Source organism: Cydia amplana, chromosome 3, assembly GCF_948474715.1.
Source record: "Cydia amplana chromosome 3, ilCydAmpl1.1, whole genome shotgun sequence".
Taxonomy (NCBI): domain Eukaryota; kingdom Metazoa; phylum Arthropoda; class Insecta; order Lepidoptera; family Tortricidae; genus Cydia; species Cydia amplana.
In genome coordinates this window covers 12,421,668-12,435,711 of record NC_086071.1, presented here as the reverse complement: position 1 = coordinate 12,435,711, position 14,044 = coordinate 12,421,668, and the positions used below count along the sequence as shown (strand labels likewise).

The 14,044-nt window shown below is 36.3% G+C and overlaps 2 protein-coding genes across 3 annotated transcripts; one reads left to right on the top strand and one right to left on the bottom strand.

Moving 5' to 3' along the window:
• The first annotated feature begins 3,763 nt into the window (after positions 1-3,763).
• LOC134662548 (histone deacetylase complex subunit SAP30 homolog) lies at positions 3,764-5,874 on the top strand. 2 transcript variants are annotated; one of them, XM_063518811.1, is made up of 4 exons: positions 3,764-4,229; positions 4,759-4,977; positions 5,508-5,642; positions 5,856-5,874. In XM_063518811.1, exons 1-3 carry the CDS (start codon positions 4,035-4,037, stop codon positions 5,634-5,636), a joined length of 543 nt encoding a protein of 180 aa, XP_063374881.1. In that variant the 5' UTR covers positions 3,764-4,034; the 3' UTR covers positions 5,637-5,642; positions 5,856-5,874. The 2 variants fall into 2 exon arrangements, with proteins under 2 accessions (XP_063374881.1, XP_063374880.1); XM_063518810.1 differs by lacking the exon at positions 5,856-5,874 and having other exon boundaries at positions 5,508-5,791.
• A 696-nt stretch (positions 5,875-6,570) lies between these two features.
• On the bottom strand, positions 6,571-12,163 carry LOC134662547 (exosome complex component RRP45). The gene is made up of 7 exons (XM_063518809.1): positions 12,018-12,163; positions 11,842-11,936; positions 11,182-11,404; positions 9,759-9,979; positions 8,828-9,079; positions 8,061-8,245; positions 6,571-6,726 (listed from the first exon to the last, which is right to left on the bottom strand). Exons 1-7 carry the CDS (start codon positions 12,081-12,083, stop codon positions 6,620-6,622), a joined length of 1,149 nt encoding a protein of 382 aa, XP_063374879.1. The 5' UTR covers positions 12,084-12,163; the 3' UTR covers positions 6,571-6,619.
• Positions 12,164-14,044: the final 1,881 nt, after the last annotated feature.

Here is a 14,044-nt window from a genome sequence, read left to right as displayed (position 1 = left end):
TATACCAACTAAGGTGAGGCCCGTGGCAAATTCATCAAATGGGGACAACAGAGTCTTGTACTCACTCATTTGGTCAAATTGGAGCTCCTCTGGGGCCAGGGGCCTGTGGCATTTGAGTCAATAGACCCTTAGCCCTATCAATTAAGTTTTGCATATCTGTTCTTTTAAGTTGATTTCATATGGTCAATATTCTCTTTTATAATAGTTTTTTTTCTTTATATGTCATGACTCCGTTTCTCTTTGTTCATGTTCCTTTGAACCATTTGTTGAAATGAAATGCTGTTGACTGGTATACATATATACTTACTCGTATCTTGTTTAGATATCTAGTACTGATAAACTACATGGGTCTTGTATCTTCGGCTTTTTTCGATTACAAAGCCTTTCAGATTTTTATTGTTTCTACGAACAATGCGACTGCCAACAGATTAGACAAGAAGAGTATTTCGAACTAGTATTTTATAGTGGTAGCATTTCAAGAGATTTGTTGTGAAACTGCTCTAAAGCACTACTGTAAATCATCGTTTTTTTTTTGGTTTTTTATGTCTTACCACAATTCCATTTCTCATGCTCTGAAAGAGAATCATTGTTGTTCTAAAAAGTGCGCAGAAAATGATACGTTTCTGCACTAGTGCATTTTACTTTCCACGTACTATTTATTTCATTTTTTATACAATTCCCATCCTGATATGTCACTCCCCATTCCATAAATAACGATACTTTTACCTAAATGGTAAATTGAAAGTGCCCTCAAGAAATACTATACTTAGTCATGTTTAAAAAATGTATTTTGCTTTTCTCGTATTCGAAATGAAAAGTACAGTGTTTAACTCGGGTGAAAGGCATCATTTCATCCCTTGGTTAACAATCTACTATTTTTCAACATTATCTAAATACGTATCTTATTTTAAAAGTAACTATTTTGAAAATAGTTGCAAAACATGATAAACGTAGCAAGCAATGTTTGCTTTTTATTATTCCAAATACCAACGTCTAGTCAGTCTGTAATGAGCGTAATGTGGTGAGGTGGCTATGTAAGGTCGGTTTTGGATATCGAGATATTTTGTCATTTTTGACTTTAGAAATAAAATATAACTACGGTGAAAAAAAAAAAAAAACATACATTTTTTAAATTCTTTTTCACCGTTCAGGTACATACCTGCTTCAAGTATTTACAGTAAATAGATTAAAACCAATGCATTTTATCCAAACATAAAACAAATATTATTGTGCCATTCATTTGACGGCCTCCGTAGCCTAGTCGGTAGTGACCCTGCCTACGAAGCTGGAGGTCCCGGGTTCGAATCCCGGTAAGGGCATTTATTTGTGTGTTCATCACAAATATTTGTTCCTTAGTTATGGATGTTTTCTATGTATTTAAGTACTTATATGTATCTATATATTATATATATCGTCGTCTAGTACCCACAACACAAGCCTTATGAGCTTACCGTGGGACTAGGTCGATTTGTGTAAGATTGTCCCATAATATTTATTTATTTATTTTATTTATTTATTTATTTATTCATTTATTAACTACGATGATTTAGGCGGGGAGGGTCCTATTTTTTCTTACAAGGTGGTGTGACGGAGTCTTGATAGTTCTTAGGTATTTAGATCACATAAGTACCCAAAGTTAAGATTTTACTTTGGAAAAGCGCGAACTGATCACAATCTTAATATGTACGTACCTAATGATGAGTTATAATGAAAAACTTTAAAATAAAATCAAAGTTCACTATTACCAAAAATATATTAATTACTAGTACGAGTACCTACATATCATCGATTTTTTGAAACATAAAATAGAAATAAACCACGCGTGTATTCACTTTTCCGTTTAGATTCTTACGTAATAAATATTAAACAGGGGGGACGGACCAACTTATTCTAATTTTTTCTTACATAGGGGTGGGCGGTGGGAGGAAGTCAAAAACTGGCCAATATATAAAGGTATGTGAGCCTATGTCCAAATTCCTTAGCTTAACTAAAACTCAACTTTTTTACCATTACTAATTAATCATTTAAACGTTAATCATTTATGTAATTACAATTAGGTACCTATATGAAAAAAGATTTAATATCCAAAAGTTACCACTGGAAATAACTGGAACGAAATATTTTCAATTTATCGTGCACCGGTGACAACTGATAATGAAAAATGGCAATTAAAACATATGTATTCGTGAAAAACATACATATTCATGTGATTGGTACCACGCACATATAGTAGAAGAAAAACAAATAGGATGTATTTGAGTACAAATAGGTTTTTTTTAGTAGAACCCAGTGGCAAGTGTGGTTTTTTATACTATTGTTTGTATATCTATGCAATATATTACTTGCCCACACTATCACACACACACCTGACACACCACACCATCGTAATAAAAAGAGATGTCTAATTTAGATGCATTAATGTCGTCAAAGAGGTCATCACATGAAGCTCAAAAGTCTCACAACGACCTTTGCTGAAACTTACTGAGCAACCGGGTGGTGACGACGCAAAAATAAATTAGACAAGCACTAGAAAATCTCTACTATTTAGCAATAACATTATTTGAATGGCCACGTGATATGAGGCAACATCAGTTGCCATAACTGCATGCTTGCTTATCAAATAATAATCATATTTTAAATCAAAATGTGTACTTATATAGTAAAACAAACAACAATGCTAAAAACCATTATACGAGTGTTGGTGATTCAAGGTCATTGTGTATTTTGTTTATATCAGGCAATATCGTGCTGAGCTGAGCACTTGACTTCTTGTCTCTATGGTTAAAATAATGTAATAGTGTGTCTTTTTGTGATATGATATAAATGCTATAACACCGAAACCGAATTATAAATAGTAAAATATTTGCATACGTATTAGAATTTAATAAGATATTTGTAAACAAATATTTTGATTAATATATAATCGCCTGGGTCGCCACATAAACCCTTGCATGCACAATAATAGGTCATAATATATGTCAACACAACACATTGACGGATAACTACTTACCTACAGAGCTGTCATAGATATAGTGTCACTTTACTTCGGCAGCCATTTGCTTACAAAATTAGAATGTAGAACTATAAATATCGCTTATAATCCGACATTATTACATCGTGGACGTTACATACTACCACCGTGACCACCACTTTTTAAGGTTTGATGAAAATAACGATATTAAAATTAAAAAATAGAAAAACTCACCAAGTATGTGTATATTACGAACGAGCACACGATTTCAGCGCTTATTACGTAGGGAACTTCGCGTTTGTCGTAAGTGAATACATGAGCAGACAATGTCAGCGGCAATTCAGTCCAATTGGTCAAAATTAAATATCCCGCCACGCTGCAGCCAATCACGTAGGCGGCGTTGGCTTTATTTTTTGTTTATAGTTACATAAATATAGCTACGTCGACTGACATTGCATCTATGCACACATTCACGCACAATACGAACGATCTGTTTTCCAGCAAGCGCTCATTTCGTAAGCCGGGCAAGACAGAAAGAGTAATTTCATTTACGGCCTTGTTGTCCGTGTGCGCTACGTTGTTCATTGTGTTGACAGTTGAAAAACGATTGACGCGAACGAATGGCTAAAAGCTAAAGCGATCGGTGCGAAAGTCAGTGTAGTCGCAGTATAGTCGTAGTCGGTGGCAGATTTTCACTTTTCTTTAAATATTTAAAAACACTATTATATAAAAAAAAATACGGACATCATTTTATCAATTCGCATTGAGAGAGCCAAATAAAACTTGTGAGTCTTGTGATCATTTTGAAATATCCTCTGTATTTGTTGTGTACGGCAGTGATGGACCTTTCGATGATGTTGAGGAATTTCTGCCTCCGGATGGTGATTCTGGTGTAAAACCGTTTCTGCGGCGGTTCATTGTGATGAATCTGCTGTTATACATCGAAGAAATGATTTGTGTTGTTGCAAATCATAACCTCAATTGCGCGTCTTTGTGAATACGTCGATTCGTCGTCAATCCCCTGCGCGACGTCTATAACTGAAGGAAAGTTTATTCTTTATATATGATTCAACGCGAGTATCAAATGAACAACGGGTTTAGTACAGGAGAAGAAGATTCTCGAGGAAACTCCGACCAAATATGTTGCCTTGTGGATGATAGCGATCGGTGCAGGCGATCCGCTGGCAACGCGGCGTACAGCAAACGCATCCAGAAGACTGTCACCCAGCGGAGGCTCAAGCTGAACATTGACCCTCAGGTGACTACAGACACACTTTCATACATGAATATGCCATACTTAATAAATAAAATAAAAAAAGCCTTTTATTTCTGGGTAACATGCAAATGCATAATCTTTAACTTAATTTATCTATTATTACTCCAGAACCATCCTAAGAGGTATAGGCCTCTTCCAGATTCTTCAATTTTTTTTGGTCTTGGGCCTCCCAGATCCAGTTGGCCCCCGCTTTTTTTATTATATCATCAGACCAGCGTGCCAATGGCCTTCTTTTCTTCCTTTTTCCGTCTGGACCTTTCCAAGCTGTCACGTGAGGTTCATCTCTCATCCTGGAGTCTAGCCACATGGCCATACTTATGCTTACCTATTTATCATGACTTTTTTTGAAGCAGCATCTAATTTATTTTGTATTGAATCTCCACATCGTTTAAGTGAGCTGACAGCAAAGTTTTATTATCATGAGGATAACAGTTTATTAATACTAAATGTTATAAAAAAAATGATGTTGCTTCTCTATATAAAGTGAAAAAATAAAAGTCTTGTGTTTCAGGCAAGACATACATACATTTGTGACTATCACAAAAATATGATTCAATGTGCACGGACGAAGCAGAGGAGGCCTAAGGACTCCGAGGATGACAGTAACGAGGCAGAGATGGATTCACCAGAGGTCGACTGGTTCTCACTGCAAGTGAATACCCTAAGGCGTTACAAAAGGCATTACAAGGTGCCTACACGGCCCGGCTTCAACAAGGCTCAATTAGCAGATGTAAGTTTATCTTTCGCCCATAATTAGGCAGGCCAGCTATCTGGGAGTCTATACGTCAAGACTGCACTGCATGAAACTCTAATTATATTTTATGTGCCTCTTCTCCTTTGCTATATCATTTATCCTTGTATATCCAAAACATTTTATTGAATAACTTGTAAGGTTTAATTCAATGTAAAAATCAACCTTCCATATACCACTGTCAAATTTAGTATTTTATTAATGATCATGTTTACATTGATGTTAAGTACACAAACACAAGTGAACTGACCAAAATGAACCAATTATAAGCATACCAAAGTTTGAATAAAATGTGAAATTATAAAAAGTGTTTTTACATATATTTTACTACTGTTTTATAAAATGAAGTTCCAGTTTATTCCCTTAGATAGAATACTTAATTGTTGACTTGTGGGATACAATTAATTAAATCTCAAATTTAATTGACTCTTTCAACAAAAGCCAGCTATCTACCAAGGAACAAGTTTTATTTGATATACTGATACTGAAATGATTTCCATTTGTTCCAGGCTATACAGAAACACTTCAAGTCATTGCCAGTAAATGAGAAGGAGATTATGACATATTTTATTTATATGGTAAAGACAAACGGCAACAAGCTGGACCAGAAAAACGGAATCAACTCTGATTCTGTATAGACTGTGGTGTAACTTATTTTAGAAGACATAGACTTAATTAGATTATTATTTTAGGTACCTATTCTTTTCTTACTCTATTTCTCTTCTTAAATTATCAGTCGCAGATGGTTACTTGGAAGCTGTAATTAAATATGATAATTCCTCTATTATTGCAGGACAATTTGTATTAGAGTTTAACAATTTAACTCATATGCTGCACTACAATACTTGTCGTTTTAGATTGACTCATGGTTTTAACATGTCCAGCAGTAGACACAAATTAATATTGATAGGTTTAATTTTAAAATATTCTTCTCAAAGTTTCGTCTACCATTGGTAGACGACTTTAATATTATTATTATAATAACCTCCTAAGTCCCTGCATACAAATTTTTGTACATATTCCAAAAAATATTTTGAAGTTTCATTGAGTAACTAAGGGTTCCAAATTCAAAAACAAAACAAATGCTTCTGGGTCTCAGGAAAAATGTATTAAAACCATCAGTCAGTCATAAACTGTAAGTTTGTGTAGATTGTATAGGTTTAGCTGTTAGGCATTTTGATACAAGATCGTCTTTTGTAATATAGTCTTGGTAATTGGATATTATATTTGATTGCAGTGTTAACCTGTTTTCTTGTATCAAGACAGAATGTATTGGGAAATATTAAGAATGAAAATCAATGTGTGATGTTTACTAATCCTTCATTATATTATTGCGTGACATTTTAAATAATTTTATGAAATTATTTTCCATAAATGAACTCATATTACAGAATGTTTTAACCATCTTATGATGAACTTAACATCATTAAGTAATATTTATTTCCATATAGTATAATTAGCCAATATTTTTGTATTATACTATCCTTGCAGTGTCAAAGTGTTATGTATGATTGTTAATTTATGAGGGAAACGCAATGCTAATAATATAGTACTGTTAAGAGATAATAACAGTAAATTGTAAAATGGATTTTTATTACATTTTACGTAACATACATGACTATTACTCTACTACAGTACAATCTTCTTCTGATTCTGACGAGACCTCCACCCATCCTGAAGCACTCTTCTGAGACACAACTTCCGCAGTTTGAGGCACTGAAGAAACGACTGAAAAAATGTTGAAATAACAGTTATTGATAGTAGAACAAGTGTAAATTATAGTGCCCCTGAGTTTGACAGCCGAACTAGATGGCGCTATATGTGTTGTGGTAACTGATTTGTCAATGTTCAACCATTTGACAACCAAACACCTCCAAACCAAACCTCTGGAGTTGCAGGCGTCCATAGGCTACGGTGACTGCTTACCATCAGGCGGCCCGTATGCTTGTTTGCCACCGATATGGTATAAAAAAAACCAACCGCTTAAGACTGAGCAACCGTCCAGTGGCACCCTCATTAGGGGAATTGTGTTTTCTATACCAAAAGTTGGGGAATCAGTAGGACAACAATTTTAATATACTGATTTATACAGAAATTAATTGGTTTATTAGAAAAACAATTCCCCTAATGGTGGCGCCTCGACTTAGTCATAATATAGGATACAGTGAAATCGGCTTCAGCTGTTCAATTTGAAGTACGAATTTCTCTTACACTACACCTAGCTGTAAAGTTAAATATTACACCTGTAACTCTTGTCTATAGAATACAAGCCTATACGACTGAACTACTCATTATAAAATGTTCCTGTGCATTTTTGTGGGTATTTATACCAACATTTTCAAAATAGGGAAAATTACGCAAAACTCTGCGTAGGGGGTGCCACTACTACAATTACTCACAATCGGAGGGTCTACCGGAAACGAGAGAGTCGAAATTTAGATATCTAACCTCTCTACCACTCTTGCATATTCGAGCGATTAAGATAGCTGAATTTCGATTTTCTTTGTAAACAAACCGCCTTGATGTATCAGTGTCATTTTTTATTGTATGAAAATTTCTCAAAAAACACAAGGCACAGTATGTATAAATTACTCTATGGTTTACGATGGGTGCTAGTGCTGCACTCTGGCGGCAGAATATTGCAGTAATACGTATTGGTAATCTACTGAGTAAGTTAGTAGAATGTGTACAGTGATAATTTTGGCCACAGAACATATTAAGAGGTTAGAATGGCTATCGCACGCAGTTAATATCGGAACCGGTGTCGCCGCTCGTTCCTCTCCACATTTACTAACACTCGCGCAACGGTAGTAAAAACTTGTGTGCGTGGTGAATGGATACGCCTCCTTTAGACAGATTTGATGTCTGGCTTCTTAATCTGAAGGTTATTGGGGCGCAAAACGCATGTTTACGTTTTTCGGTCAGCGCGGGCGAGTACTAGCATGCGAGCGTTTGCTCATAACCGGCGGCGACACGTACCCTGCTCGCATCGCCATTCTACTTGTTCTGTGATTTTGGCTGATGGGATTGAATAACAACACGAAATAGTCGATCCAACCCACCATCATATTTGCCGAGTTCCACTTCCTCGACGCCATCGCTTTCCATTTCGTCCATGTCCTCGTCTCGCGGCGGGACGTCGTCCACATTGTAATGCTTGAGACGAATGCTCACATCGCGTCTGCTTAGAGACAGCACGTGCTCGTTCGTTATTATGTCTGAGAAGTTTATTTTCACTCGTTTTTGTCTGAAAGTAGAGAATTGAAAAAGTTTGAGGAAATGATGTGGGACACAAGAATCCCTAGTTTAGACGAGCCCTGCCCAGTACCAGCTGAATAGGTTTTATTGGATATGTATAAAAACATTTGAAGCGTCTATACCTAATGGATTTGTAATGTTAAGAACTATCACTGGTGTAGGTATCCCTGTTCGGCTATCACATGATTGCGATCTACTACGCGCCAATCATGTGCTAGGGGTGCAGGCTGGTATATCCTATAAACATACCGTGAACATACCCCATTATCAATGGAGCGATCCATTGAAAACAATCAGTGGCGACTACTGGCGAGCTGGCGACAATCCTGAGGGCTTAACACGAACATCAAAAATCTAAATTTCTCTAAAATTACTCTTATTTTGATTTTAGTGTCATACGTGACTTTATTACATCTAAAAACAAATTATAGCCGCTCAAGCAAAAGGCCAGTAGAAAAAGGCGCGAAATTTTAATTTTGGGTTGATAATCTTTTGAGCCTACATTTTTAAATTTACCGCTTTTTTTAATGACGGAAATGGCTTGACAGACTATATGAAGTCAAAGTCGTACCTCTTTGTGTCATCACTAACAATACAGGTCTTGATCATATCAACGACATCTTTACTCCTGGTGGCTGCGCTTAAGATGGCTTTGTGTACCAAGTTAGGGTTGTAGATAGCGGCGCCTGTCAGATCTAGTAAGCAGAGCTCCTTGTACTGGTTCATGCCGATAACTAGAAGACCACCGCCGGTGTTGATGCCCTCGTCTGTACTGCTCGTGCATACTGACTCCTCTATTACACTGGGGTCTGATATAAGTATGCTGAAAGAGGAAAATGGGTCTCAATGTTTCACCTATTATGTTAGATATTTTTTACAAATTTTGGGTCATTTTAAGAAGGCTTGCATCTCTTCTGTAGACAAAAACAAAGGACTAGCTAGACTATGAGCCGTCATTTTCTGATTGTATCCTTATCCACATAAAGGGGTATTCCTTTATGATGCTGACAACATTTTAAGTTTATGAAGTGACGGCAACGCTCATGTGACATGCGTTCAGGTTTTAGGGCACCCATAGAATAAAAGTGATCGCTTAATGCTTACTGTGGTTTGTGATTTAGTGGGGGTTGACTAGACTGTTTCTATTATAGAATCATCATAGTTGAATGTCAGGACTTAATTCGATAATCGACGGAATTTCCAACGATTATAGTAATATTATTGACATTAGTTTCTATTAAACTGATGAGCAAGTTCCTAAACCATACCTACTCCCAGCCCAATTTAACAAGTATATAAAGTCTGTTCGAGAAGTCGTGGAATGCATTGGGCCCCATACCTTCCCCAACACTTCTCTTTCCGCATAGACTCTTTATTGCAAGGGCAGGTCTTATTATAATTACTAATCAAGTAATTGAGGAAGCCCCTAATAGTTACCTACTTATTTGAAGGCCACTAATAAAGACTACTAACTTAATCCTATAACAGAAATCAATACTTACTCATTACTAAATATAGCGAATGTCAGGCATACTGGATAGTGATATAGCACAGTGGGAATGGGGTCCTTTTCTGACAAAGTGTGTATAGTGACAGCGTCGCCGTTGCGAGTGACGTCAGGTCTCTTGAAATGAGCGAGTGCTGTGAGTGCTGCGATACTGGCACATTCAATGAGGTTCCCAGCATGGTTTAGGACTTTTATGTCTATACGTAGTGACCACACCTGAAATGTTTAATTAATTATTTAATAATCAGGCAGGCAGTTATGACAACTGATATAGCCTGTATCCAGTAATCATAAAATAGGTATCATCTAATACTCATTTTAGATATAATATGCTTGTCTAATTTACTCTACTCGGTTACTCAGAAAGTGTTTGTATGGGTTACCATGAGACCTATGCCTTTTAAAGGAGAGTATTTAGATAAGTATAACTGCCAGTGGCTATGGCAGGAGAATGTAGGCAAACATAAATATGTTCAAAATAATAGGTCAGTATTTGTCATAGGCAGAAATATATGGAAGAAAGAGTTTGGCTTTGCCCACACTAGCACTAAAAACCTCAGTATTAGACTATTAAATTTTACCAGTTATTTTTTGAGTAAGTATCATATAAAGCAATGTGCACACTTAAGTTAGTTTGTCTCTTGGTCGAAATCTTTAACTGCCACTCTGCACAGCTGACTCCCCGATGCCAATTAGAGTAAGTTCTTTGGGTCTTTGATTGACAACACTCCAAATTGGAAGTGCCATGTAGACAACCTATGTTGTCAGTTGGGTGGTGCGTGGTTTGTGTTAAGGAAACTAAAGCCACTTATTTTGGCAGAAGTCTTAAAGCATAGTACTGTTCACATTTCCTCTTTTATGACTTACGCTCACTGTTCTGGGCTAATTCAATAAAAGCAGAAAGAGTTCTGATAATGCACAAACGTGGAACACATACACTTGGCGTCCATTGCAAAGAGCTTTTTAATTCTCAAGGTATTATGATGTAGTACTCGCAATACTTGTCTGATCTACTTATATATGTTAAATATAATTGGGTGGATCAACTATTTCTTGTTGTTATTCTGTCCGGTCAGCCAAGAGACAATAGTAGCATAGTTTGTTAGAAGACATTGTACACCAACTTCTTCTGACACGCTTGGTAGACGACCCTCACTGGAAAGGGTTTATAAGTATCACAAAAAAGCGTGTTTGCTGAATTTAAATGCCTAAAAATCAGGTTTTAGAGTGACCCAGGAGAACGTAACCATGGCAACGAGTGACAAGAAAAAGTTGATTCACCTAATTATGTATATCTCAATTTGCATAAGTTCACTTTCTGGGCAAGTACAGAACAGATATTAGACAATATCACATCATAACATCACTGAAACATACACAGCAAATATAGTAATGGTAAATTGTTGAATGCTAGGTACCTTTTCTTCTGCAACAATACAAAGTGTTTCCAAATCAATACATTTTGAGTCCTTATAGCATTTCTCAAGCAGTCTATTTAGATACACTGAGAGGTCTGTCTGGCGGTTAGCTTCAAACTGAGGGGCGGCCATGGGGCTCAGCTCTACATTTATGTACAAAATACCCTCATTTGGTCTTGTGGCCTTCGGCTGCACAACTTCACAAGAAACTTGCGCTAGAACTCTAAAAAAAAAGAAAACAACCAATGACTATAAAGTGATTAAAGTGATGAATGGTAAAAATAATACAGATGTTGCGTTTTTATGTCATTTACAATTTGCTCATGCTCATTGCTGCTATTAACTGGTGACACATCTCCACAGATCATGTTGAGGTATGATGAGTGCAGCACGTGTTTGTACTTATAGAAGGGCATGGCTTGTCTTTCATCTCAGATTCTACCACAACAGTTACAGGCAAAAGGTAAACACTGCGAACGCACAACGCAAACGCTGCTGGTATTTTGACAACCAACTGGAAAACCTCTTCGACACCGAATTCAGAAAGTGTCAGAAGCATGAGGAAGTAGTTTATACGATGCCTCTGCTGAGTGCCCAAAACGATAGGGTAGTCGCAGCAGCAAATTGTAAACGTCTATAGGGTGTATTTGTGGAACTTACTTTGTTTCGCCTAGAGATACAATACAACTACCGTATTGAGAACCAAATGCTATATCCACATTTCTACTTTCATTATAACTTCTTCCATCGAGACGCTGTAAAAAAAGTATATTAGTTTTAGAAGTTTATAATTGAAAAACTAGGAGCCAGTTGGTTTAGTTTTGTAGATGACTTACATGTCCTTCTGAAATAATTCTTTGCAAAAAGCTCTTTTCGCAGTTAGACAAAAAAGATTCCCTCATTATGAAAAGTGTTATACAGAAACTTATAAGTTTATTTTTGGTTTGTATAGTACTTAACGAAATATAACCTCTTCTCTAAGTTTGGTGGTATGTCAAATGTCAACTCGACACTCGACTTGACATCGTTTTTTTTAATTTCATTGCGCTTGTGGGGCATTCGCATTCAGCCAAATTTATTTTTAAATCCGTAACACACTACCGTACCGCACCAAGGTCACGGTGCGCGGCACCCCTAAGTGAGAGCGAGAAAGAGATATCTCTTATTAGTGAGAAAGATATATCTCTTTCTCGCTTTCACATCGCATCAAGGTCGCGGTGCGGTGCGGTAGTGTGTTACGGCACTAATAATATTCATGCCTGAAGTGTTGCCGTTGCCGTTGAGGCGCGAAATGTTAAACCTTGAATGAGTCGAATAACATCATTATGTTTGCCTAGAATGCCTATGTATATATATGTATGGTATATACTCTGGCAAACCCACTTTGTCAGTAGAAAAAGGCGCGAAATTCAAATTTTCTATGCGTTGTGTGATGTTTGAAAGGTGTATGCTTTCTATTTAGTTGGTCACATTGTCATCAAGTCTGTGCAAGAGTTATAGCTATAGCTGGTCAAACAAATCTGGTCAATAAAAAAAGGCGCGAAATTCAAATTTTCTATGGGACGATATCCCTTCGCGCCTACATTTTTCAAATTTGTCGCCTTTTTCTACTGTCAAGATGTGGTTGACCAAGTATATGTATCCTATAACTTTTTTTAAATATCGTATCCTGTATCGTTCACCACAAAATTTAAGTAAAACTAATCATGCTTATTTTATGTTGTTATACTTTTTGGTTTAATTATCTACAATCATGGATACCCTACAACATTTAATTAGCAGAGATAAAACCTTTTTAACCGTTATGCAGCACTTTGAATATGAAGAAAATAAAATGTCACACTTGAGTGAGATACGATTTTTCAAAGGTAACCAGACTCCGATGACATTCAATTTGGCACTTGTTATGGATATATCAAAGAGGGTGACCATAAATGTCGTAAATAAATTAAATTTTTTTTTAAACAGTATTAAAATAAATTAAAGTTAATCTCATAAATACTGGTACGAAACAGTTGTTTATAACTTACTGTATGCGTAGGCTTGATCCTGCTCACGTCTCCTGAATCACCCTGTTTATCTTATGGCAGCGCAATTCGCTCCCTGGGTTTAGTGGAAAAAACAGGGATGGGTGTCTATTTAAAAATGAAACGAAAACAAATGAATAAAGCAATTCGCATAAAATAAAATCATAATAATGTTAAGAAAATAGACATCGCAAACGACGTAACTTTATTATTACAACATTATACACAGCATAAAAGGAGCTGCTTTCATCCTTATTCAAAATTGAAGTAGATATACTTATACAAAGAAAATACGCGTAGTGTTTATACAACGTTCGCAACGTGCGATGAAAAAGGTTAATGTATGGAAGGATACTTTCGGCAAAGATTCATTGATTGTATAAAATGAGTATAAAGTTTAAGACAAATTAGTGTTTTGAATTATGCGGTGACTTTGGTTGTCTTGAGGTGGTATATTAAGAGGAACTTCACTATCACTACATAGTATAAAACAAAGTCGCTTCTCGCTGTCTGTCTGTATGTATGCTTAGATATTTAAAACTACGCAACGGATTTTGATGCGGTTTTTTTTAAATAGATACAGTGATTCAAGACGAAGGTTTATGTATAATTTTTAACCCGTGCGAAGCCGAGGCGGGTCGCTAGTACATAATAAAAGTAAATAACAACCCTAACTCTGTAACCTTAACCCTAGATAAAATCAAATTGTCCTAGGTTAACGAGACTACGCTTTGAAGTAGCTATAGTTATTAGTGTTATTAGCTATTTGCTTTACGGTTTTTGTTTACAGTTTATTACATAAATTGACAAGTCGTGCCGTCACTCCCATTAGTCCC

Excerpts from the sequence above, each read along its gene's own strand:
- LOC134662548 (XM_063518811.1), top strand. The coding sequence starts at position 4,035 with ATGATTCAACGCGAGTATCAAATGAACAACGGGTTTAGTACAGGAGAA. Across the intron at positions 4,230-4,758 it reads AGCTGAACATTGACCCTCAG|GCAAGACATACATACATTTG; the intron begins GTGACTACAGAC and ends CTTGTGTTTCAG. Across the intron at positions 4,978-5,507 it reads ACAAGGCTCAATTAGCAGAT|GCTATACAGAAACACTTCAA; the intron begins GTAAGTTTATCT and ends CATTTGTTCCAG.
- LOC134662547 (XM_063518809.1), bottom strand. The coding sequence starts at position 12,083 with ATGAGGGAATCTTTTTTGTCTAACTGCGAAAAGAGCTTTTTGCAAAGA. Across the intron at positions 11,405-11,841 it reads GTATCTCTAGGCGAAACAAA|AGTTCTAGCGCAAGTTTCTT; the intron begins GTAAGTTCCACA and ends CTTTTTTTTTAG. Across the intron at positions 8,246-8,827 it reads GTTAGTGATGACACAAAGAG|ACAAAAACGAGTGAAAATAA; the intron begins GTACGACTTTGA and ends CTCTACTTTCAG.